General features: G+C 40.2%; 1 protein-coding gene across 2 annotated transcripts in view; it reads right to left on the minus strand.

Moving 5' to 3' along the window:
• Positions 1-24,504, minus strand: part of SGK3 (serum/glucocorticoid regulated kinase family member 3) — a 3,149,190-nt gene that overhangs the window by 399,585 nt on the left and 2,725,101 nt on the right. For both annotated transcript variants that reach the window (XM_044067369.1, XM_044067370.1), the window contains exon 13: positions 12,282-12,318. In XM_044067369.1, coding sequence (XP_043923304.1) covers positions 12,282-12,318 — 37 coding nt within the window. The remainder of the gene's footprint in view (positions 1-12,281; positions 12,319-24,504) is intronic.

Consider the following 24,504-nt stretch of genomic DNA (forward strand, 5'->3'; position numbering starts at 1 on the left):
TGTTAGACAAAAAAGCTTTAATCCACGATAACCAAACAATGCTGCAGCTGATGAGCGCTTTCACTCACAAAATGAGTTTCTTCAGATCAAAGTGCTGCTTCCCATAGTGCTCATATATATACAATCAGCAGAAATCAATTAACTATTAATTAACAAATAAAAATGTATGTCACATCATAAAATCACTGAAAGTCATACATACTTAAAAACTATGAATCAAGTCATCTAATTTCTGTAAAATGCTCAAGCAATTGTCAGACGAACATAAAATAAATATATACATATGTAATAGATGTTTAAAACATATACATGTACATCTATATACTTCTTAAAAAACTATGTAAACTAACATATCAATTAAACCACAACATATCAATAGGTACAAATATGTGCAATTAAAATACCAACATTTTGATTCATATAAGAACTTCTAAAACATATATGAAAGATACATAAAAAACACAGCGCCCTATACTATCTGTGTCTAATATTTATATTCCTTCTTTTTTTAAGAGCTGGTTTAATTGAAGCCCTCTCATTTAAACCGGACCCCCTGTCTGCCCTCAGTCTTGTAATCCATTTGCTTTCCCTGTCTTCTGTGTGGTTTCTTATGTCTCCACCTCTAATGCAAGGTTCAATTATTTCTAGTGCCCTGAACAGGAAAGTGTGTGTATTCCCTAACTCCACTATATGTTTACCCAATGCATTCTTTGTGTTACCTTTTCTCATATGATATGTGTGCTCACGTATCCTATCCTTCAGCTGGCGATTGGTTTTGCCCACATAAAATGCATTGCATACCTGGCAGACTGCCAGATATACAATATTCATGGTGGAACATGTTGCATCTACTTGGGTTTTAAATTGTATATTTGAATCAGGGTGTACAAATAGTGTACTGCTGTCAATGTAAACACACTGGTTGCATTGCCGACAGGCCTTCGGGATCGGATCCGATACCCACAGGTTGCATCCGAATGAAGTCACCTACTCAGATGGAACGTTATGGTGAGTACATAACTTCTAAATATACATACACACACACACACACACACACATATATATATATATATATATATATATATATATATATATATATATATATATATAGTTTACACTGAGATTTGCAAACTGCAGTCTATCGAGAGTGACAATGTCAACTTGCAGTCTTCAAAGAGGCAGTTGTGCGAACCCAAATAGATCAACTATACTACCTCACATGGGTAGTGTAGTTCGAGTATTTGGGTTCGTAATTTTGAGAGGAGATCGCAGTTCAGTGAGAAACATGGAATTAAACCATTTCTTCAATGTAGTGAGATCTCGGAGTTGGTATATATACTTTGTAGGGGGTTTGGGGGTGCAGGGGGGCATATCCACCCTGTAAAATAGTACAATCAATGTACCGTTGACTGTAGAGTGTAACACTATATTAATGTGCATAGCATGGGTGACTGGTCACCTCCTGCTATGTCGAATACATTGAACTACAGATGTCAATGTATTAATTTTCACCTTGGTTGCTGTTTCTAAATTCCGAATTCAGCATTTTGGGTTGACGCTCTGATGAACGGTCGACTGAAGCGAATTCGGAATTTCAACAGTAAACCTATATATATATATATATATATATATATAAATATACATACATATATATAAATATATGTGTGTGTGTGTGTGTGTGTACATATATATATATATATATATATATATATATATATATGTGTGTGTGTGTGTATAGATAGATATATAAATAGATGTATGCATACATATATATATATATATATATATATATATATATATATATATATATATATACATACACATATACATATATATATTCTGATTTGCTCTGTTTATTAACATTTGAGTCTAGTGTGTCAAAACGTTACAAGAGATCGTAAAGGAATATGTAGTTTTCTTCTCTTGTGTTTCAGTGATTGTCACTACTATCAATTTATAACTAGTGTCTTATAGTCTAATCTTCCTCCTATAATAATGTACTCTATTTAATGTAATAATTTGTGCTTGTAACTTAATATTCTTCTGTTCTTCACATGCTTTATTATACAAGTTTATTGTCTTTATTGTCTTAACTTCTGTATTAATATTTATTTTTACATGTACTTGGAGCTTTCCTCCCTGGGCCTCTGCTGAAAATGGGTTGCCCTGGACCCAGTCAGACATTTCCGGTAATCAAATGTCAAATAAAATAATTCTGTGGTGTCTGTGCCTCATTTAAGTGTTTAAATGCATATTACTTCATTTAGATCATAAGTTCATTCACTTCAATTTCTGTCTTGTCTGGTGCCATTATCTTATATTTATTGTCACATCAGTAGCAGTGTTGTAATTCTGCTGTAGGATCTATGACTATCCAACTGTTTATACTGTATTATTCTGTTTGATAAGATTTTTTTTGTATTATTTGCAAGGGGCACCAAAGTTACGGATGCTGAGCCCATAAGGAAGTCATCTACTTAATCAAACATCCTAGTCACTGTTGACTCCATTGTAAGGCATACAGATGTACCACTTACCAGCCTGAGCAAGGACAAAGTGATAGCTAGTTGATTGTCTGGTGCCAAGATTTGTCAAATCACTCGTTCAGTCAAGTTTTTGAGTAACAGGTACAGGTATGACTCTGTCTTTGTACATGTGCATGTCAATGACTTGAGACATACCGCCTGGATTATATGAAGAAAGACGTGAGGGAACTCTCTAATTATGTGTCCCAGGCAGGTATGAGCCCAGTTCTGAGAAGTCTGCTACCTTCTCCAAGAATGATGCTCAAATATGAGCAAAAATAACTGACTTGATAATATTTGGTTTAGTTTTTGGTGTCATTCCAAGGGGGTCCAATATTTGTCAACCCGACGGACCTCACTGCTTTGTCAGGGATGGTCTGCACCTATCTTCTCTATTTTTGTGTATACTGGCAAAGACATTCTTCACCTCTATAGAGCCTTCTTTAGGGGAGGTAAACCAGATAAACCTACCAACATAATGAAACAAGCAAAACAAAATCTGAAGGTGTTGCTGATCAATGCTAGGAACCTAAACAAGAAACTTCACTCTCTACAAGATTTCCTCACCCTGGAATATGTAGATGTCTATGTTGTGTCTAAGATATGGTTTAAAGCAGTGGAAAGCACACCTGCTTTAAGGGGCTATAATGCCTTCCATACCTTTGGACCACACACTGTACAGAAGGGGGGAGAAAGATGTTGGCATCTCACTCTTACACATATTGAGACTGATTAAGCATCTTGATGCTCTAGAGCTTCTTCATGTCCAAATCACAAACAGCAGGGTTCCTTAACATATAGTGCCTAGCTATGACCCAATAAAGCCACAACAGATGGAATCTCACAATATTAATTTCAAGTACATCTTCATAGGTGATTTTAACTACCCATCTATTGAAAGGGTAACTTATACCACTGTGTATGCACAACCACAGAGATTCATAGACATGTTCAACACAAATACCCTGGAACAAGTGGACTACCCACTGCTAGAAACAACATTTTGGGCCGTGTCCTTACCAATATGGGTGCATATTACACCATCTATTGCTATCATCATCCCTTGTTAGGTCTGACCATAAAGCTGTCTCATTGTTAATACAGCTGAAACCAGTGGCCCCCTCTGCTCATGGTACCTTTTGAAACTTCTGTAAGACAAACTATCTACTTCTAAGTGAAACTTTGTAAGCTTCAAATCCACACCAAACCCTGAAATTCTGCTGCTTATGCTGAATCATACAAAATCACATGGTACCAGCATGTAAACAACTGTAGAGATGCAGCGGTTTCCTGCAGAAACAAATACAGGGCAAACCCCAGAATCAAACCCCAGTGGTGGGACAATAACCCCTCCCACATCTATCCCACAAGAAATATCTGAAACTGACACCCCCCCTCAGCTATCCCACATGATTAAGTCCTACAAATGCTTTCAAAAGCTAAAAATACTGCATCTGTAGTTTCTGACAATATTCCCAAATGCATCCTGAATAGCATGAAGAATGACTTAGCCAATCTCTAACAAAACTGTACACAGGCTTTGAACCAAGCAAGTGGAAAACAACAGTAGACATCCCAATGCACAAAGCAGGAAACTCCATTGATCTTGGCAATTACAGACCCATATGTCTGACCAGCCTCATATCCAAAGTCATAGAAAGGATTATCATGGAGTTAATCAATAAGGACATAGGGAACCTCCAAACACTATCTGTCTCAGTTTGGATTTGACGGCAGGTCATACTCAAATTAGGTTAATAAAATAAGGACATAGGGAACCTCTAAACACTGTACCCATCTCAGTTCGGATTCAAAGAAAGGTCATACTTACTCAACCTGGTAAGACTTCTTTGAAAGCATCACCAAGGCAATGGATAATGGTAAAGCAGTGCACACAGCATACCTCAACCTGGCCAAGCTATCTGACACAATCTCTACTTGGACATAGTAGAAAACATAAGCAAACTAAGAATAAACCCATATGTGACCTGCTGGATTGCCAAATGCCTTATGGATAGAAAGCAAAAGATAAGAATAGTTGAAGCTACAACTGATATCAAAGTATAGGCAAAGCAGACCTCTCAACCATGCCAAATTACTCAGTTTTTACCAAGTTTTGGGGTTCAAATGAAGGGGTGCCATGATTCCCGAGTGGCACCCCTTCACTTAAGATTTTTTTTCTATTTGTTTTTTAATTTCCGCGGCTTGTAGAGCTGACGTCATATCACGTATGCGATGATGTCAGCTCCCTCGGAGATTCCAGAATGCGCAATGACATCAGCTCCCTCTACCAGCCTGTCGGAATTGAGCTCAAGGAACTCACGCATTTCCGGCAGGCTGGCTGTTTCAAATGCGAGTGGGAATGGTTTGGGACTACCTGGTTTGGGACTGAAATGCTGGCCTTGCTTCAAATGCGAGTGAGCGGAATGGCCGCAGAATGAAATAAGAACTTGCTTGGTTTGGAATCCAGATGATTTAGCAATCGGCAAATATGGTAAGGAAACTGAGCTGTCTAAGGTGTGTGTGTGTGTGTGTGTGTGTGTGTGTGTGTGTGAATGTACGTACATATATGAAATGCACTTACATAACTGCACACAGTGCATACAGGGAAAAATTGAGTGCAGGTAAAAAAAAAAAAAAAAAAAAAAAAAAAAATCTCCTGTTATGAGGATAGTGCCATACCATAGTGTCCTCAACATTTTTTTGCCTTGCTATGGAGGTCAAGAAAAGGTATCAGGATATAGCAGACAGTGGATGATAGAGGATGGGTACCAGTAAAAGACTATATATATGTGAAAACTCTAGCCATAATTTTCATGAATGACTCTAGTTTTTCTTTAAAATTTTGCTTTCACTTACCTTACTAATACTTGAAAATTTGTGACTGAGATGGAATTGGAGACAACAGATAATGAAAGTCATAACATCTGCACTTTTCATATTTTTCAGAAAATACATGTTAATGCAAGATCTCTTATGCTACTAATTTTTTATACAATTTGGTTTGGAAATCTGTTTCCTGAATGTTGACATCTATTACCAAATTGCTAAAACTGTCAGCCTAATTAACTATATATACATTCACATACACATCCTGAAAGTGTTTGATTTGATCAGTGCTTCATGCTCCTGGTGCTGATTAGTCTGAAGTGATGTTTACAAGAATGTGGAAACTTTAAATGAATTTGAAATAGAATGCTGCTGTAAAATCAGAAACAAACGGTCAATTAACAAACACTGAAGTAAGTTCATGCCGTGTGTGTGTGTGTGTGTGTGTGTGTGTGTGTGTGTGTGAGTGTGTGTGTGAAAATGTCCCCCATTCAATAGCTAGAGCTACTCAGGCTCAAACCCTGTACCTTGAGTACAGGTAAAAAGAGCCTAAAGTCCCAAGCCACCACCACTTGTGAGCTTTGCCCAGGTTTTTTGTGCTAAGAGTTATGCTGTAGTGAGAACTGAATTTGTACTCCCCCAGGTTTTTTGTGCTAAGAGTTGAGCGCTATAGTGACTGAGAACTGAATTTGTATTCCCCCAGGTTTTTTGTGCTAACCGTTGAGAGTTGTGGTGAGAACTGAATTTGTACTCCCCCAGGTTTTTTGTGCTAAGAATTGACAGCTGTGGTGAGAAGTGAGAAATGAATTCACTAAATGACAGCCAGTAAGTTTCAGTCTTCCTATTTTTCAGGAAGCTGCTGATTTAGCATAGTGGTATGTTGCCCTGACTGTAGTACACAGGGTCCTGGGTTCAAGTCTTACTAGTGAAATGCATGGTGGCAACACATTTTATTCTAGCAACTTTATAAAATTATACAAGCAATGTTTAAAATGTGTCCCTGGTTTTTGATCTTTTGCCCCCCCCCCCCACCCCAAAAAAAAAAAAGAAATTGAAAATAAGTGCGAGAAGCTGTGCAAGATGCCTATGGCTTACCCTGCTGTCATTCTATTTATAGTGTGGGTGTGGGTGTGGGTGTGGAAGTAGACTTTTATGATGGAAATGTTCTGAATTGGGCAGTTTTATCATTATTGGTTCATGCATTTTGTTTCATTGCCTACAGTACAGTCTACTGGAAAAATGTTCAAACAATAAATTTAAAATGCGCTCTGTCTAACAAGTGTGCTGTATTATACAAGGAATATAATTTAATAGTCAGGTAGGTGTAGCAAAGAAAAGAACACATGTATGTTTCTTGTTTTGTGTGCAAGGGGCGAATGATTTGAAAACAGCCCAAAGATGACAATATCCACCACTGGCCAGATGCATTTTCTTTGGATGTGGTGTGGGTTTCAATGCTGTTTCAATGAATGTGAGTTTCAAGGGCAGACAAGTTTTAATGCCAAGTCTATTTTCATTGTGAGACAGTATTGCTTTGGTGTCTATTAGTGTTGGTGCATTGTTGTGCTTGTGCTGTAAAAATAAAATCCAAATAATCATTGTAGAAATAAAGCAGTATGCACACATTAGTGTTTATAGTAAATGGGACGAAATAGCCAGGTAATGGCACATTGGAATGGCTGCAGGGGGGACTCTGATGTCATATTTTGGTCACCTGTTCTTCAGTTACGTTTGAAAGTTGGTATCCCACAATTCCATTGGAGTGGGTGGGGTTACATAAATTAGATGTTAATCAGCGTACACATTTGTACCTATTTTTCATGGGCTTTGTCCAGATTTTTGATGTTTCCAGGTTGAGAGGTATGAGGCAAAGAGAAAGGGAAAAGGGAATCCTAAGTGAAAGATCTGCACTGCTTGAGTTTTTAGTTGAACCTAGGACAGAAGCTACTGTTAAAAAAGGGATAATTAACTGGGCATATAAAATATTGCACAATAACTATAGGGATCAATCAGAGGAGGTCAACAAAATTGGGAAGAGAGATTAAGCAATTTACAAAGAAACAATGGAAGGACATATCTATGGCTCCCAAATATGCAACAAACTCTAGAAGACTGTGGATTTTTGCCTGGAAGTGCTTGCACAGATACTTTTATACCTCTTGTGACAAAAGGAGATACTGCCAGCCCAGTTAGTTGTAATTTTGTAAATAATTATATGTCATTGGTGAATATCGAAATGATATGTGTAAGATGCTTATGTGATGAATTTATATTCAACTGCTTGTACAGATGTGTGTGTTGAAAAGCGTATTTGCAAAAGGCTTGTGTTTAAAATGGATCCACAGTGTGCCCTACTGGAAAAGAATAGAAATGTACAAACACTATTATAAGTGTTTAAAATGTATATATTTTAACAGTGGAAACTGGAATACAGGAGGTTAACTTCAGAAAAATAACTGAAATTAAATTACTTTACAGATATGTCATAAAAGATGGAATCTTTCAGCTTCAATTCAGCAGGGAGACACTATGTCTAAAACTAGGGAGCTTTCTGTATTGTCTTTAGGGTGAAATAATTACTAGTCTTGAAATGTGGAGGAATGTAATTGTTTTATGACTTCCAGCATCTGCCAAATATCTGAGGTCTATGTATTTGCACAGGTAAATACTAAATTCTGCCAGACTCCTACAGTGGGGGGGTTCATCTGGGAACTAGAGCCAGATGACAAGAAATGATATCATTCTGCAAGCTATCCCAGCAGTAATATTTGAGATATTAATTTAAAAAATCTCTTAGTGAGAGACAGCATTCTGTATTCGGTCTTGGACCTGGCAAGAACCATTCACCACAACATTTGCCTTGCTCTAATTAAGTTAACTAGGGTATAGTAATTCTCTTAGATACAGTCAGGAATATAGTGAAGCTTAGTTTAAATATTTTCTTTATTTACTTGAGACTATCTGTCAGTGGTGTTTTAAATATTTCCTGTGATTTTGGACTTTGATGTCACTGTGAATATATACTGAGTATTTTCTTGTTCTTTTATTATTCCTAAATATATTTAACACTTTCATTCTGGCTGATATGTGTAGAGATATTTAAGTTTTGAGAGTACTTGCATATTTATTTGGTGACACTGTGTGTGCAACTCCTAAAAAGCCTTGCTCCTGGTCAAACTACTATTTGTATTAATATTAATATTAATATTACAGAGTAAGATTGGACACCCTTTGTTAAGGCCTTAAAGTAGCTGATAAGGAGTTGGCTGGTGGCAGTGATAACTACCTTATAGTCTGGGCAAAAGGGGGAATAGTTAGTAAGCCTGTGCCAGTCTTTCACAGGTGTGTGTGTGTGTGTGTGTGTGTGGGTGTGTGTGTGTGTATGTGTGTAAATCAAACCTCAAAGAGTGTGTCTGTCAGCTACTTGGGCAGGGACACGAAGTACTGGTTAGACATCGAGGGTGCTGGAGAGGTCTTGGCTTGGCCACTCAGCTAAGATCTCAACTTTATAGCTGTGCCAGTGAGGAGTCTTATTGGGGATCTGGAGAAAGATGGAGAAACCACCCCCTGACTGTGATCTCTGTATGCTCTTAAGGAAAATTGCACGATGCAGAGAGCTGCATCTGGAAATACTGTGTGTGTGTACTTGTCATTCTCCCAGTGCACATACCCCACTGGTGCCAGTGGTGAGGATTGAGGCTCCTTGATTACTGGGGTCCAGTGGTGTGTCATCACCCTTAGCAGCCTCCAAAGAATTTTCCTCAGGTACATGACAAAGAAGTACCTGAGAACATCTATCTTTATAGTGTAACGAGTTGGCAGCCTTTAAAAATTCTCTACAGAGAACTCTGTCAAGAATACTGGGTGAGCAAATGAGTATAACTTAGAAAATTATACTGTTGAGCTGGGATACAGAATCGGAACTGCCTAGACAAAGTAAGGCCTTGTTAAATTTAATTCTGGTGGCTGCCAAAAAAGCAATTTCTACAAAATGGAATAATGTCTTAACCAACCATGCTTGAAGTAGATAATACTGTAACAGAGATAAAACACCAGGAAGTGGGATCTTTAGAAAAGGGTAGGAGTAGATTACATAGAAAAAAAATGGAAATTGTGGGAACAATACATGAATGTTTTGGAGGAGGAATGAGATGTAAGAGAAGGCACAAAACTGAACAGTTTATGTAATGTCCGATTGATTGTATAGTATAGAACAATATCTGTGATGCATAATGTTTGTAACTATGAACTTGTTAATATGGTTTGATCACTTTTATATAAATGTAAGTTTGCCTCAGCCACAAGTGATTAATTATTTATTTTACATTTGTTGACCGGGAAAGTCTAAATGGATGAATGTCCATTTTCGGTGGAGGCCCGGGGAGAAAAGCTCCACAGTTAAATTTTAAGCAAAATATAAGGTGTATACAGAAGCATTCAAATTTACATAGTACCAAACTTAACACTGACTAGTAAGATAGCATTCAAACTTAATGCAAATTTACATAGATAGTACTAAACTTAACACTGACTAGTAACACAGCATTGAAGCTTAAGATTTAACATAATTACATAGACTGGACACATCTTTTACAATTTTAGGTTGAGGTGTTACATAACAGTTAGTAGGGGTTGCATTTTTTTGCAAAAAGGTGTTTAAAAAACAGTTGAAGCTATCTCCACAACAAGACCAGTCACAACTGGAGACTACCAGGGCTTGGTGTTTGGACCACTCCTGTTTGACATCTACTTGTCAATTAAAGCCAATACTAAAAGACTGGTTGACTAAGTTTGAGGATGACTGCATGTTCAGTGCAGTTATAGGTGCCAGAATAATGAACTAAAGCTAACTGCAAAAAATTATTTACTGTTTCCTTTGGTGAGTCGGCTCCCCAGGAACTACCACACTGAGAATATATCCCTAAGAGCTAACCCAAGAGTTAGGGATTTGGGAGCTTATGTGAACAGTAACCTATCGTTCATTGCACAGCTTATTATCAAGGGTATTGTTTCTAGGTCCAGGGATGTTATTGTGCCTCTCTATGCAGCCATCATTAGGCCAGTCATGGAGTATAATATTCCCCTTTGCAAGTATCTTTCCTAGATATATGCAGCAGCTGGAATACCCACACAGATATCTTACAAAAAGGATACTCAGTTTTATGAATTTGCCATACATACACAGTCTCAAAACCCTATCGCTATGCTCAAGTCTCTCACAGACTGCTAAGAGGTGATCTGTGTGTGGCATGCAAAGCATCCATCCTCTGACCCAGCCCTAATGGACCTACTACATACCAGCAAATCAAAAGGCACTAGAAATACTTGGTCCATGGATCTAAACCTGCTTTGCAACGTCAACAGAATGGTCTAGAGAAACAGGTATATCTCGCAGAAGATACCAGTGCTTTGGACCATACTCTCTATCCATGTAAAACAAAGCTCATCCATGCCCATATTCAAGCTTAACCTGGATTTATTGTTGGGGGAAAAAGTTTTACTCCAGTGCTACCCCTTATTCTACTAATGGAAAATGGCAGCTACTAAATGACATATATTATGCTTGGGCCCTTATAAATATCTGTTATCATCCCCACTATTATCACCATGTGCAATACAAACAGAACCCATGAAGGGGTAATGGAAATCAAAACACCATATAGGTTGGGAAATTTGGCTAGACTTATAATGGCCTATAAGGCAAAAAAATTAGTCCTACAGTATGAACCTATTTGTTACATATGCTCTGTTACTCTGAAACCCAGACACCATTTTTATGTCTTTTTCTTGGACAACGTAACCGTGTAACAGTGAAAGTTATCTTATTAAAAAAACAGAAGAAAGTGAAAGTTAAAAAAAGATGTTAAGGAAAATCAATTGCAGTGTTGTTCTTTGCTCTAAGCCCACATACACAGTGATCTAGGAACAACACAAGTCAAGCAATCATTGGGGGCCATAAAATGCAGAGCTAGGCACACCTTTAAGGGTCTTAAGATTACATTCTGATGGAAATAAAAGCTGTAAGTAAATAAAAAAACAAGTAAGCTGGAAACAAAAGAAATATATTATAAAAAGGCTTAATTAAACAAAGCTGCAAGCAATGAGCTAAGTAACTTCAGATGTTAAACGTAATCTGGGCATAAAGTATATGAAACTCTATAAAAACATGTCTACATGGTTACAGTAGTAATTTAACAAACATTAATACATGAAAATCACTAAATAATATCCTTGTTATAACAAGGTTCTTACGTAGGAACCTCACTCACAATGGCCACCTTGCTACAGCAATGTTCATACGCAAAAACCTAACAAACAAAGTTCAACAGCAGTCATACACCCATCAGAAAGATTATAAAAATGTCAAGGGCTAACAACATGAATATCTTCAGAGTAACGGATGCAACCATATATCTATTAGGAAAGCAGACTGTCTTTTTTTCTTTTCTAACAGTTCAAGTTGACTGAACAGTTTCTCTGTACATGGATGCTGCTATATGTGAGATACTACTGTCCCATACAGCCTTTAGTGGGTATTGTGTTAATTTGCTAAAACTTTAAGGAATGGGGTCTTCTTCTAAAGTGAAACACCCAGAAGCTCCATTTACTGCAAAGAATTAAAATCAGGGTCACACACTAATTCTAGTTTGAAGGATCCTCATGAATTCTGCCTAAGGTATATTTAAAAATCTTGGACAATCACTTTACATTTGCTGGTGATACTTTAAATACCTCACAACATTTCTAAGCACCACTAGGCACCCATTATCCTCTATAAACTAACTTTAAGGCACACATGATTGGCTCTAGTAAGTTCTGACTGTTCAAAAATGTTGCTGCTTAACAGAAAGATGTCAGTTAATTTATTATTACAAATAGTCAATTTATTAATTACACGTTCTCTTCTAAAGAGCAAAACATACTTACTTCTGCATCTAAGAGTATATTTTCTGGTTTCAAGTCCCTGTTTTAAAATAAAATGCACCAATATTACTACAGCAAAAAATCAAGGAGAATCACACTTTTTTAAATAAACAAGCAAACTCTGTGGAGAAACATTGCGAAAGAAAGACATATTAGCAAAAAGGAAATATTTAACACAGTGTATAGTTTGCGGGATGTAGGAATACTCAAGAAAACATTGTTATATTGCCAAGCTCCAAACTAAGCACAGATGTGCAAGGCATTTACCATAAATAGCAAGTTCTTGCAGTATCAGTTGATCTATGAAGAGGACTTGTCTTGACAGGTCTTATTGTTTACGTTTATCCTATCTCTACTAATCAGCAATACAAACCTTTTTATTGAAGTTCTTGCATTTGGGGATAGGCACACACCTGCAAAGATGAACATCATGCCTCAAACACTGCCAGTTCACATTCTTGTCATTACTGAACCTGATGTGGATAAACATTTAAATGTGATAGTGTTCAATCTCGCCGTTTGTTCTTACACATGGGTTCGGAGCCGATCCTCGGCTCAGTGCCGGCCTCTTGCAAGCTCTGCATCGAGAAGAAGCTCGAGACAATCTAATACCCACAATCCCCCTCTGCCTTTACCTCAGATCTAGTTTGCCGCTGCTGCGTTCGCATCGCTGGGAGCTAGCTCGAGCGTCTAAAGCTAAGATATAACTTTATTTGTTATATTTTATTGGATTTTCTTGTTCTACTTGATATATCTTGATATACTGAGTGATTGTGTGTTGAGTGGTTAAATTCTCGGTACCGTTAATCTTTTTTATCGGTTAGAGTTTTTCGGGGCCTACAACCCTTCTTAAATTTAAAAGGATTTGACATTTAAACCGGATTTGACACTTTTTTTCTCGGATTTGACTATATTACTGGACTTGTCTTTTTCTTGTAAAATGTCTGATAAGGTAAAATCAGGATTTAAGCGTTGTCAGTGTGGCCAGAAAATGTCAGTGACTGACAACCATAGTTCCTGCGTCTACTGCCTTGGCCCTCTCCACTTGCAAGAGGACTGTTCTATCTGTCACTCTTTTAGTGGGAGGGTCATGACAGATAGGCAGGAAACTCATGGACAGAGGTTTATTAAAACCTTCTTTTCAGGAGGCCCTGGATGCTTCTGACCAGGCATCAAAATCCTCTAAGGAATCGAAGACGCCGGAGCCCAAGTCATCGGCTCCGAGCTCTTCAGCAAAGGTTAGATCACCGGTTCCACAGACTTGGGCCGAGTGTTCAACTGGTATCGGTTCCTGAGCCTCGAGTCTTGGAACCGGTGATGGAGCTCCCTCCTTCGACCTTATTGAGGTCGGCTCCGTCTTCAGTTCCTTCGACCCGTTCTTCTTCCAAACTCTCTGATATCGATGTGGATCGTGTGGTGCAGAAGTTATTGGAGCATTCGGCCCTGTCCAAACTTATTTCGGTTTCCACCCAGTTGGTGTCGAAACTTGAAGGCCTCCCAGTGTCTCCATCCATTTCTCCTCCGAGACCTGTTCAGTCTTTGGAGCCGGAAGAGGCTGATCTTCTGATTGTGGAGCCCTCGGGTCCAGAACCGCGTCTTGCTCGGTCTGTTCCTCTCACCTCGACTCCGTCGGACCCGATACCGGAGTCTCAGAGCCGACGATCTGTCCTTGGTTCCGGGGCCGAGAGTCGAACCGACGTTTTGGTTCCGACTCTTCCCCTCGGGGCCTCGGCGCGGATCGATTCGGCTCCGTCCTCGGGGTCGATGCCTTCGTGCCTGTGTCGGGGATTCTTCCCATTTCTTCGAACCGGAGATTCTTCGATGCGGGACCCGGGGGCGTTCGACCTAATGAGGAAGGTGTTGTCTACCCAGACAACCACATCAGTGGAAGCAACCTCTCCTCCCCATAAAGGGCCGTTATCCTCCTCTGCACCCACGGCCACATCCAAGCGTCGGGCACCAGTGTCTCAGCCACCCCTGGAGGGTGCCCCATCTTCCTCGGAGGCTTCTTCGGATGCTCCCCACGAAGAAGTCCCTAGGAAAAGATTGTATAAGAGGAGACACTTGGATTCTCCACAAGAATCCTTGACATCTGATACTGACTTAGATGAGTCAGAAGGGTCCCCTAAGTCACCTTCAGAAGATGTCTCTTTTTCGGACATATTGGAGATCCTGAAACAGAGAGGTGACTGGCAGTCCCTTCCCCCTTCTGAGGATGAGTCAGTTTTGCTGAAGGCATTTGGTGCTCACCCTTCCTCCTCCTGGGTCACTCAGCCCTTCGATGAATTAATGGAACTAATTGCTTGAAGGGCGTGGGAGGCTCCTGACACAGTGGAACCAGTCCCAAGGAAACCCAATAAATACATCACGGCACCTCAGGACAAGTCCTACTTGACAAAAGGAGTTCCAGTGGACGCTATGGTGGTGGCAGCGGCCACGAAAAAGGAGATGTCAGAGTCTTCCTCATCTGTCCATCCCCCTAATAAAGATTCTAGGACGATGGATAGGTACGGGAAGCGCATTTTTAGTTCAGCGGCTTTTTCCATGCGATCCCTGAACTATTTGACCCATTTTACACGTCTACAGAGGGATCTAGTCAAAGAGTTGGGAGATACCCTCCAGGGTACTACAGATGCTGCTGTCTCAGAGAAAGTGACAGAGCAACTTAATACCCTTACATCCATTGTGAACTCGTCCATGAGGCTGATTTCACGCAGCGAAGGTTCGAGTAGGGCAGCAGCTTCAGCGATTGCTCTTCGCAGACAATCCTGGATGCGCTTATGTTCCTTTGTGGAAGCCTTCAAGTCTTCCTTTACTAACGCCCCATTTGACGGTGCCACTCTCTTTGGCCCCAAAGTAAAGGAGACCCTTACCCGGTGTGAACAGGAGGGAAAGACTCTGTCTGCCGTCGGAGTCCGTTTTTCCACCCCAACCAGACCGTACCCCAAAGGGCAACGTGGTGGAAAAATGTGGTTTCGAAAACCCCAAGGAGCTTTCCCAGGCACACAGGGAGATGCCCCCTCTAGAGGCAGAGGAGGGGGCAGAGGTGGAAGACGCCGCCCAGGCGGCAGAGGGGGTCCGCAACATCAAGGTGACAGGGATACACTCCCTGGTAAACCTTTCCAGCACTCCTGAGAGGAGGCCCGACTGTCCTGCTCTGGAGGCAGTTGGGGGTCGCTTAGCTTTATACCCTCAGGCCTGGCAAAATGTGACTACAGACAAGTGGGTAAAAAGCGTGGTTACCAGAGGTTACAACATACCCTTTCTATCCCATCCCATTCCAAAGAAAAGACTCCCAGATGTACCGCCCCATCTGCGAGAGCCAGCAGCTATAGAAATTTCAAAGCTGCTAGAAAAAAAGAGTCATCCAACCAGTCCCAGCGGACCAGCAAGGATTCGGGACTTACTCAAGGTTCTTTTTAGTTCCAAAGAAAACAGGGGACTGGAGGCCCATCCTGGACCTAAGCTACCTCAATACCTTCGTCAGGAAGGAAAAGTTCCGAATGGTCACGCTTCAATCGATCCTTCCATTCTTACAGAAGGACGACTGGATGTGCTCAATAGATCTAGAAGATGCATACTACCACATCAAAATGGCCAGGGCATCCAGAGATCATTTGCGCCCGGCTGGGGGCCAGTCACTTTCAATTTCGAGCCCTGCCCTTTGGTCTGACCTCAGCCCCCAGGGTCTTCACCAAATGCATGGCAGTGGTAGCGTCTCACTTGAGACGCCAAGGATTCCAGGTGTTTCCGTATCTGGACGACTGGCTCCTTTCTGCCACCACCCAGCCAACTATTACAGGCCAGAGACTTTACTCTTCAACTGTGTGTTCACCTAGGGATTTCCGTAAACTTCGAAAATCCTTGCTTCAGCCATCACAAAATATTTTTTTCATAGGAGCAGAATTAACCACACGCCAGTTAATTCTAAGCCTTCCCCCAGAAAAGATAATATCACTTGAGACTCACATACGTCTTCTACTTTTGTCAAGGAAATCTCCAGCAAAACTGGTACTGAAGGTTTTGGGACTCATGTCAGCCTCCCTTATTGCAATACCCTTGGGAAGGCTGCACATGAGAGTTCTTCAATGGCTACTGTTTGCACAATGGTCGTTTCAACAACTACCTCTAACACACGAGATTCTTATAACAAAAACATGCAAGACACATCTAAACTGGTGGCTTCAAACGTGCAACCTTTCCAAGGGGAGACCATTTGTGCTACCCACACCTACAGTTACGGTGACCACGGACGCTTCCCTGATAGGGTGTGGGGCATCTTTCAGGGACAGACAGTCCAAGGCGAATGGACCAATTTGGAGTACAATCTGCACATCAATGTTCTAGAGTTGAGGGCAGTGTTTCTAGCGTTGCAACACTTTGCTCCCCTTCTTCCTCTAGGAACTATTGCAGTTCAGACGGACAACATGTCGGTAGTCTGGTACATAAACAAGCAAGGGGGAACCAAGTCCTATCAGCTATGCAGAGAGGCCATGAGAATCTGGCAGTGGGCGGAGTCCACGGGTCGCTTTCTAATAGCAACGCACATCCCGGGGTCATCCAACGTCATAGCCGACAGGCTGAGCAGAGCAATTCTATTACCGCACGAGTGGTCCCTAAAACAGTCAGTGGCGAAAAGGATTTTTCGCACGTGGGGCCAGCCTTCCTGCGATCTGTTTGCGTCTCCAATGAACGCCAAATGCAGGAGCTACTTTGCCCTATTACCTCCAGGGAAGTCCCCAGGGATGCACTGATTCACGATTGGCCCCCGGGACTCCTGCATGCATTTCCTCCATTTCCCCTGATATCAAAGTTTCTCCAGAAAGCCAGAAACCTCCACAGGACAATAATCCTCATTGCCCCATTCTGGCCTCGTCAAATTTGGTTTCCCTTCCTGAAGACACACTGCATTCGGGGACCCTGGATTCTGGACCCAGAGCCAGATCTATTGACTCACTCGTCAGGGGCTCCCCATTCCGCGCTCCGGTCCCTCCATCTAGCAGCTTGGTTGCTCCAATTCCCAACTTAGCCAGGTCTGATCTTCTTTCGCCAGCAGTTCGGAATATTTTGGTGGCTTCTCATAAAGCTTCCACTACTAAAACATATTCTAGTAAATGGAAGCGATTTGTATTCTGGGCGAATACACAGCAAGTGGATCCTTTTATAGCTCCTTTGAATAAAATATTAGAATTTTTAACGGACTTATTCCATCAGGGTGCTTCTCCTGCTACACTAAGAGTTCAATTGGCTGCCATTTCAAATTTCCATGTGGAAGAATGTGGGGCTCCTGTTATGGCCCACAGACTTTGTAAAGCCTTTTAAAAGGGTTTTTCATATTAGACCACCAGTCAGATCTCCTACGTCACCTTGGAGTCTAAATTTGTTGTTATCTAAATTAATGTTGCCCCCTTTGAACCTGCCTCTTCTTGCCCATTAAAATTTTTGTCCTGGAAGACTCTCTTTTTGGTAGCCATTACTTCCGCTAGGCGAGTATCTGAACTTCAGGCTCTCTCCATCAAGCACCCTTATTTGATCTTTCACTCTGACAGTTTCTCTTCGAACTAATTCATCCTTCCTCCCTAAAGTGTGTTCTATTAACAATATTAATCAGTCCATTGAATTACCCACTTTCTTCAAAAATCACTCCAACAAAATGGAGTATATGTTGCACAAATTAGATGTTCACAGACAACTAAGATTTTACTTGGATAGAACAAAAGATCACAGAAAACTGATCAACTCTTTGTGGCTTTTGCTGATAGCAGGAAAGGACTAGCAGTTACCAAAAGAACTCTTTCTAAGTGGTTAACGGATTGTATAATCTATGTCTATGATTCTTCAAATCAAACTCTTTTGCACAAACCCAAAGGACATTCCACAAGGTCAGTGTCTACATCTTTGGCTCATGCAGCCCGCCGACCACTAGACGCTATTTGTGCGGCTGCTACTTGGTCTAAGCCACATACATTCATTTCTCATTATAAGGTAGACAAGGCTTCTAGGGACAGGGCAACCTTTGGTTCCACTGTGCTCAAGAACGTCCTTCCGTGAGTTCCTCAGGAACAAGGAGCTAGGGACGCTACCCATGTGTAAGAACAAACGGCGAGATTGAACACTATCACATATAGAAGTTATGTCCTTACCATAACGTTCCATGTGGAGTGTTCATCTCGCCTTTGTTCTTACATTCCCACCCTCCCGCCCTTAAGAAGAACGTTCTTTGATGCCTGGCCGGGAGCATTCTGCTACTGCTTGCAGATGTTGTGTACATAGTTGGCATATATATATATATATATATATATATATATATATATATATATATATATATATATGTCTATTTGTTCTTTCTATATATAGTTATGTATAGACTCTTATTTCTGTGCATATGTGATGTAAGCATGAATGTGCTCTCTCTGGAGATTGGTTTGCTTGCAAACTAGATCTGAGGTAAAGGCAGAGGGGGATTGTGGGTATTAGATTGTCTCGAGCTTCTTCTCGATGCAGAGCTTGCAAGAGGCCGGCACGGAGCCGAGGATCGGCTCCGAACCCATGTGTAAGAACAAAGGCGAGATGAACACTCCACATGGAACGTTATGGTAAGGACATAACTTCTATTTTCTGATTAAATAAGGAAATATGAAAATAATTATGTGGCTGCATAAGCAGAGTCATTTCTGGGTAGCTAGGTGGGTCTACAAGACTCCTTTCTAGGTCCTGTGCATTCTTCTCTGGTTCATATATCACTGTAGAGATCACCTACATCTTCCCCTCTCATGGGAGAGTTTGCCCAGAGTTGTGAGGATGGATACTGGATGGAAGTGAGAGGTATCCTTTGGTTGGGTTTATGTTGTCAGATCCAGGTGGGTGTTGGTACAATATTTTAGAGTTGAGTACAAACTTCTCTGTACTTCTTTTATCATATGAACTTGAAGTGGAAGTGGAACAGGAGGACGAATGGTGGTGGGGGATGGGTAATTCATGATCTGTGGGGGGTGTGGAGATTTACTGACTAAAGAATGCCAAATTCTTTATGGATATCTTCTGGGGAAAGTTTTGTTGTACTAACCTGAATCGTGTTTATAAACAGGGTGTCACTAGGAAGTTTTGTTCTAATAAAAAGTTTAAAGTGTTTGGGGTAATGTAAGAGAGTGATTTGTTTCTTTACCTGGAGATTGCTTTTGTGCCTTCAGATGGACTGTTTGGCTAGGTTATTTAAAGCTATATAGGAGGTTTGGTTCTCAGTTGTTACGGTTCATTTCCATTTTTGCCACACCATCTCTTACAGTGAGAAGATGCTTCACTTCGGTGGACAGTCATTCAATTTTGGTGGGTTTATGAATATGAAAAGGAGGTGGGCAGGAATGGAGTCTTGTGGTACACCTTTGATAATAGGTGCAGATTCTAATTGGGAGGATCATATGAATAAGTGGAAAGAATTTGTCTTGCAGCTGGAGAAGAAAGCTGGTTAGGCTTTCAGCTGCTGTATTATGATTATCTAACAAGAGTATATGGTTCTCTTTGTGGGCTGTGAGATAGTTTTGAGTTTGTCACTATAAGACAGTTTTCTGAAGGCTTTTAATATTGGAAGTAGTTTTAAACAATGATTGGTGACTGTAAAAGTGACTGGGAATTGGCCACCGAAGGATGTGGGAAAATATTTGTGTTGGAGATGGATTTTGGTATGTTTGTAATATTAAGGTTGAGTGCGGAGTGTTTGGAAGATCTGAAGTTAGGCTTTCATGATTCTTTTATGAGTTAAAGGAGATCTAGATTTGCTAGGAAAGAACCCATGTTGGATGAAAGAGGGCCAAGATAATTAAGGGTGAAGTCACCTAGAATGATTGCATTATTACATGTGCCAATTATTCAGGATGTTAATGATGAGTGATTTGAATCTGTTTAGGGAAGAAGGGGGTGGTAGATAGGTTTGCTTTTGTGAGTTTTACTTATTAATTTAATATTTGGTGACAGGGAAAGTCCGACTAGGACAGACCTATTTTCTGTGGAGGCCAGGGGAGAAACGCTCCAGACAGGTGTCTTTGGAAATTTTAGGGGAATCCAGTCAGTTTGAGCAGGAGGAGGAATTTCCTTGGCAGTAACTTTTTGGCTTTAGGTTATTTTGAACATAATTAGAGAGCCTCCACCAGATTGTTTACTTGGTCTGGCATAACTGACATACCTAGAGGAGGTCAGAAAGTACTGGAATATGGGGGAATCTTGTAATCTTAAAAAGTCCACCTAGAGCCAACCAGTGCTGCCAGTCACTAAAGCACTTGTAAAAATAACACTGCTGCAGCCGGATACACAAACCGTTTCCAATTTAATGATAAAATCTCCATTAAGCCCTTGTTACATAAAAAAGCAGCTTTTGTGAAATAATTTGTATGTAGAAGATTTTGGCATCAGTTTTTTATTATATATGTGCAGTTTATATTAAATATTTAAGTGTTTTTTTTTAAAAAAATATTAGTAATGCAGTTTAAATGTTTTAGTAGTATATTTTTAAACAAATAAAAATGTGTGTTTTAAAATTTATGGGGTATATGTTGCTTTATGTGCTTAATTGGATGATGTCATGTTTTAATTTAGTATTTAAGGGGAAATATGGTATGTAATGGCAGATTCTGATGAAATCCCTACTTCCAGGGAAGAAAGCGCTCAATCTACATTTGTGGAATTATTTTTAATAAATTGGAAACGGTTTGTGTATCCGGCTGCAGCAGTGCTATTTTTACAAGTAATCTTGTTTAACCCAGGATTCTCTGGCTGCTAGAATGTCTGGGTTGTGCTGGAAAATAAAAGCATTTATGTTGCTAGCTTGCTTCTGATGCTGTGGGCATTGAGGAAGACACAGGCCAGTATAGGGATAAGGTGGTTCTGTTGTTGCAGAAAGGTAGCTGTTGGGCCTGGGTTAGGTTCAAGGTTACACTTCAACAGGAGCATAAAGATTATGGAGAATGGTATGAAGGAAGCATTCATTTTTTTTTTTTTTTTTTTTAGTGAAAGAGAAGTATGTTTCTGAATCTTTGTAATTATAAAGAAGATTGATCCTGATAGTGATAGGCTGTGGGGGTTGGATTTGGTCTGATTATGGGGGGGGGGGGGTATAGTGGTAGTTTTCTAGTGGAGAAGCTAAGGAAGTAGGGGTAAAACATGGCGGTGTAATTATGGGTTAGAGAGGTTTTTTTTAATATGTTTGATATTGGTTGCATGGGGTGAGGGGAGGTGAAGAGGAAAGGAGGTAGGACAGGTTAACTTGTGACAGGATGAGCATTTTATCACTTGGATGTGTGTTGTGTTTGTTTGGGAAGTTGTATAAGGGCATTGTTAAGACTTCCAATAATATTGAAGTACTAACTTTCCGGTCTGTGAGGTACAGAGGGTTAGGAGATTTTATGTGGCTGGATGTTTAAGAGACATATCTTGAGGGTGCAACTGTGGGTAGAGATCAGAGAAGATTTACTGGATAAATCAGGGAGGACAGGGGTATTGGGGGTGGGATGGGAATGAAGCAGGACAGTGCTCTTATATACTCCCTCACATTCACACTTACAGTTCTACTATTTGATCACAATCATAATCCTTGGAATTTGAAAAGATGTGTCTTCACCTTTTCCAATAACTGACCAGGCATTAAATTGGTCACGTGCTGCTGATCTCACATATCATTAACTGTTATATTTTTAACACTTCACTTAAAAATGGACAAAACTCAAATATATTGCTGTAGAGTTTATTACTGGTAATAACAACAAAATTTGAGTCATTCTATTAACTACTCACATAAGCACCCGAAGTGAGAAAGAAACTTCTGTATAAAGAATAAGAAACACCTTCATTAAGTAAACATAATATATTTTATCTTAGGAGATTTAAATTTAAATAGAACTTCTTTCTTACAGTCCACTCTTGACAGTGCAAGTTACAGATTCTCAGTCTTTCAACTGATATCTTAATCTACGGATCTCAAACACAGTCTGGTAATCATGTGTCGTTTGGATATTAAAAACTCACTTTACAAATGCCCTTCTGAAAGTATACTGCCCTTATTGCTCAGTGAGCACTGCTTACCAGTTTTACTTCTTCACTTACATAAAATCAAAACAATTTGGAAATCACATCTCATTTAGATTCTTTGTACAAAAATATCAGTAGATCCTGCTTCGAGATCTGGTTATTATTAACTGGAACCATGAAGTTACTCAAACCAACCCTTATTGCTCTCAAGCAGTTGCTGAAAGTTTCTCTTTTTCCTTTCTAGGACAAATATTTCCTTGTAAGAATCATAACATTTAGAAGAAATATCTATCTCAGCTGACTCCATAGCTCAGGAAATATCTTAACCAGAGGGGAAGAGCTTAGCAAGCCTCCAAAAATCGGCAAAATATCTAACCAAACTACATTCATTTAGATTAATTAAATAATCTATGAACTGTGTAAGTGTAAAATGTTCCCTTTCCAGCTGTGACCTAAGCCTTAAGCACAAGGGTAAACATATATTTGAATTACTGTACCTGATTAACCTGCATGGTTTTGAGTGATAAGATTAACTGGAAAATTCAAAGAAAATTCATGCATGACATGGGAGGGTATGAAATTCCACACAGACAATGACCAGAAGGCAGGACTGAGTACTGTACCCTGGAGCTATGAGGAAGAAGTCATTCCTACGTAGCCATTGTGCAGCAAAATTTGCCAGTCTACTTACTAAACCACACAAGAACTCTAAGGAGCTTACATTAGTGCAGCGTAATTATTACTCTTCATACTGCCAACATTAAATGAAGCCATCATCATCATTATTATCATGATCAACCTCTTTCACTCCCATTTTCTAAATGAGGGTCAAGGTCTTGTGTCATATTGTCAGCACATGCCTCGATTAACAGCCACTCTCCTAACTTTTTTCACAATCGTGCCCGACTGTTGCAGATCTTTTCTCACACAATTCCCCATCTTTTGGCTGGACATCCTCATCTCCACTTGCCTTCTTCCTATTTCTCCCAAAACTTCTACACCAAATCTGCTTTTCTGCACATGTGACCACACCACTGTACTCTACTCTTTTTGACCTTCTCTGCAATTGGGGCTATTTTGGCTTTTGTTCTGATGTCATTTCGTCACCTGTCCCACATATGCATCCTTCTACTCATTTCAGGCACTACGTCTCCATCATCTCAAGCTTCTTCTGCTGTTGTACCTTCACTGCCCAGCTTTCTATGTCATACAGAAGCACTGGTTGAACTATAGTTTTGCAAGTCTTATTTTTAAGCTTCTTTGGCATCACCAGTATAAAAAAGAGTGGGCTCAGAACTTAACACTTATTCATTCCTACTGGGAAGCCTCTGAGAGTCTGAACACTGTCCATAGTTGGGTCACCAGTGCATATTCTGTACTAATTCTTCCAATGTTTCTGGGACTCTTAAACTTCAGCTTCTTTGACATCCTCAGTATGAACATTAATGGGCTCAGAACTGAAAACTAATGCACAACACCTACAGGGAACCCCCTCTGTGTGTTCTCAAGATTGTTCTTACTTGTGTCTGGGTCCACGCAGGACTGGCCAAATCAGCTTTCTTTATATCTTGTTATATAGTTTATCTAGGAATGCCTAGCTTTCCTCATCTCCAACTTGTTCTCCACTATCTGTCTGTATCCTGATCTCAATCTAAACTAGTCATCTTCTGTCTTGCTTTCTACTGCTCTTTGTATTTGTTTATCAATGATCCTCTCTAGCACTTTCATGCAGTGGAACAGAATATTGTTATTTCTGTACTGTCCACAATGGTGAAAGTCCCTTCATTCTTGTATATTAGAACTGGAATGCTTATTCTCAGGTCAAGTGGGAGTTGCCTGGCCCTCCATATCACGATGTATACTCTCGTAAGCCATTTCTCCCTGAATACATCAGGCATCTTTGTCACATCTGCAGTAACCTCAGCTAGGGCTGCTATCTTCCCTGACCTCATCCTCCTTAGTGCTGTTATGACTTCTTCTAAGGTGGGTTCATCTTCTTTCATCATAGGCTGTGCATGTGACATTACAGCTTCTGTGTTTTTTTTTACTCATTCAGAAGCTTCTCAAAGTGCTCCTTCCATCTGCCTACTGGCATCCCTTATGAATGGCACCTGACAGCTACCTTTATCTTTCTCTTATTGCCTTGCAACTTGATAGATCCCCCTCATGTCATTTGTTGAATCATTTTCTAGAAGTTGGTACAGCTTCT

The sequence above is a fragment of the Protopterus annectens genome, chromosome 3.part1 (genome assembly GCF_019279795.1).
Source record: "Protopterus annectens isolate FY-2018-M chromosome 3.part1, PAN1.0, whole genome shotgun sequence".
In the NCBI taxonomy this organism is placed as follows: Eukaryota; Metazoa; Chordata; order Ceratodontiformes; family Protopteridae; genus Protopterus; species Protopterus annectens.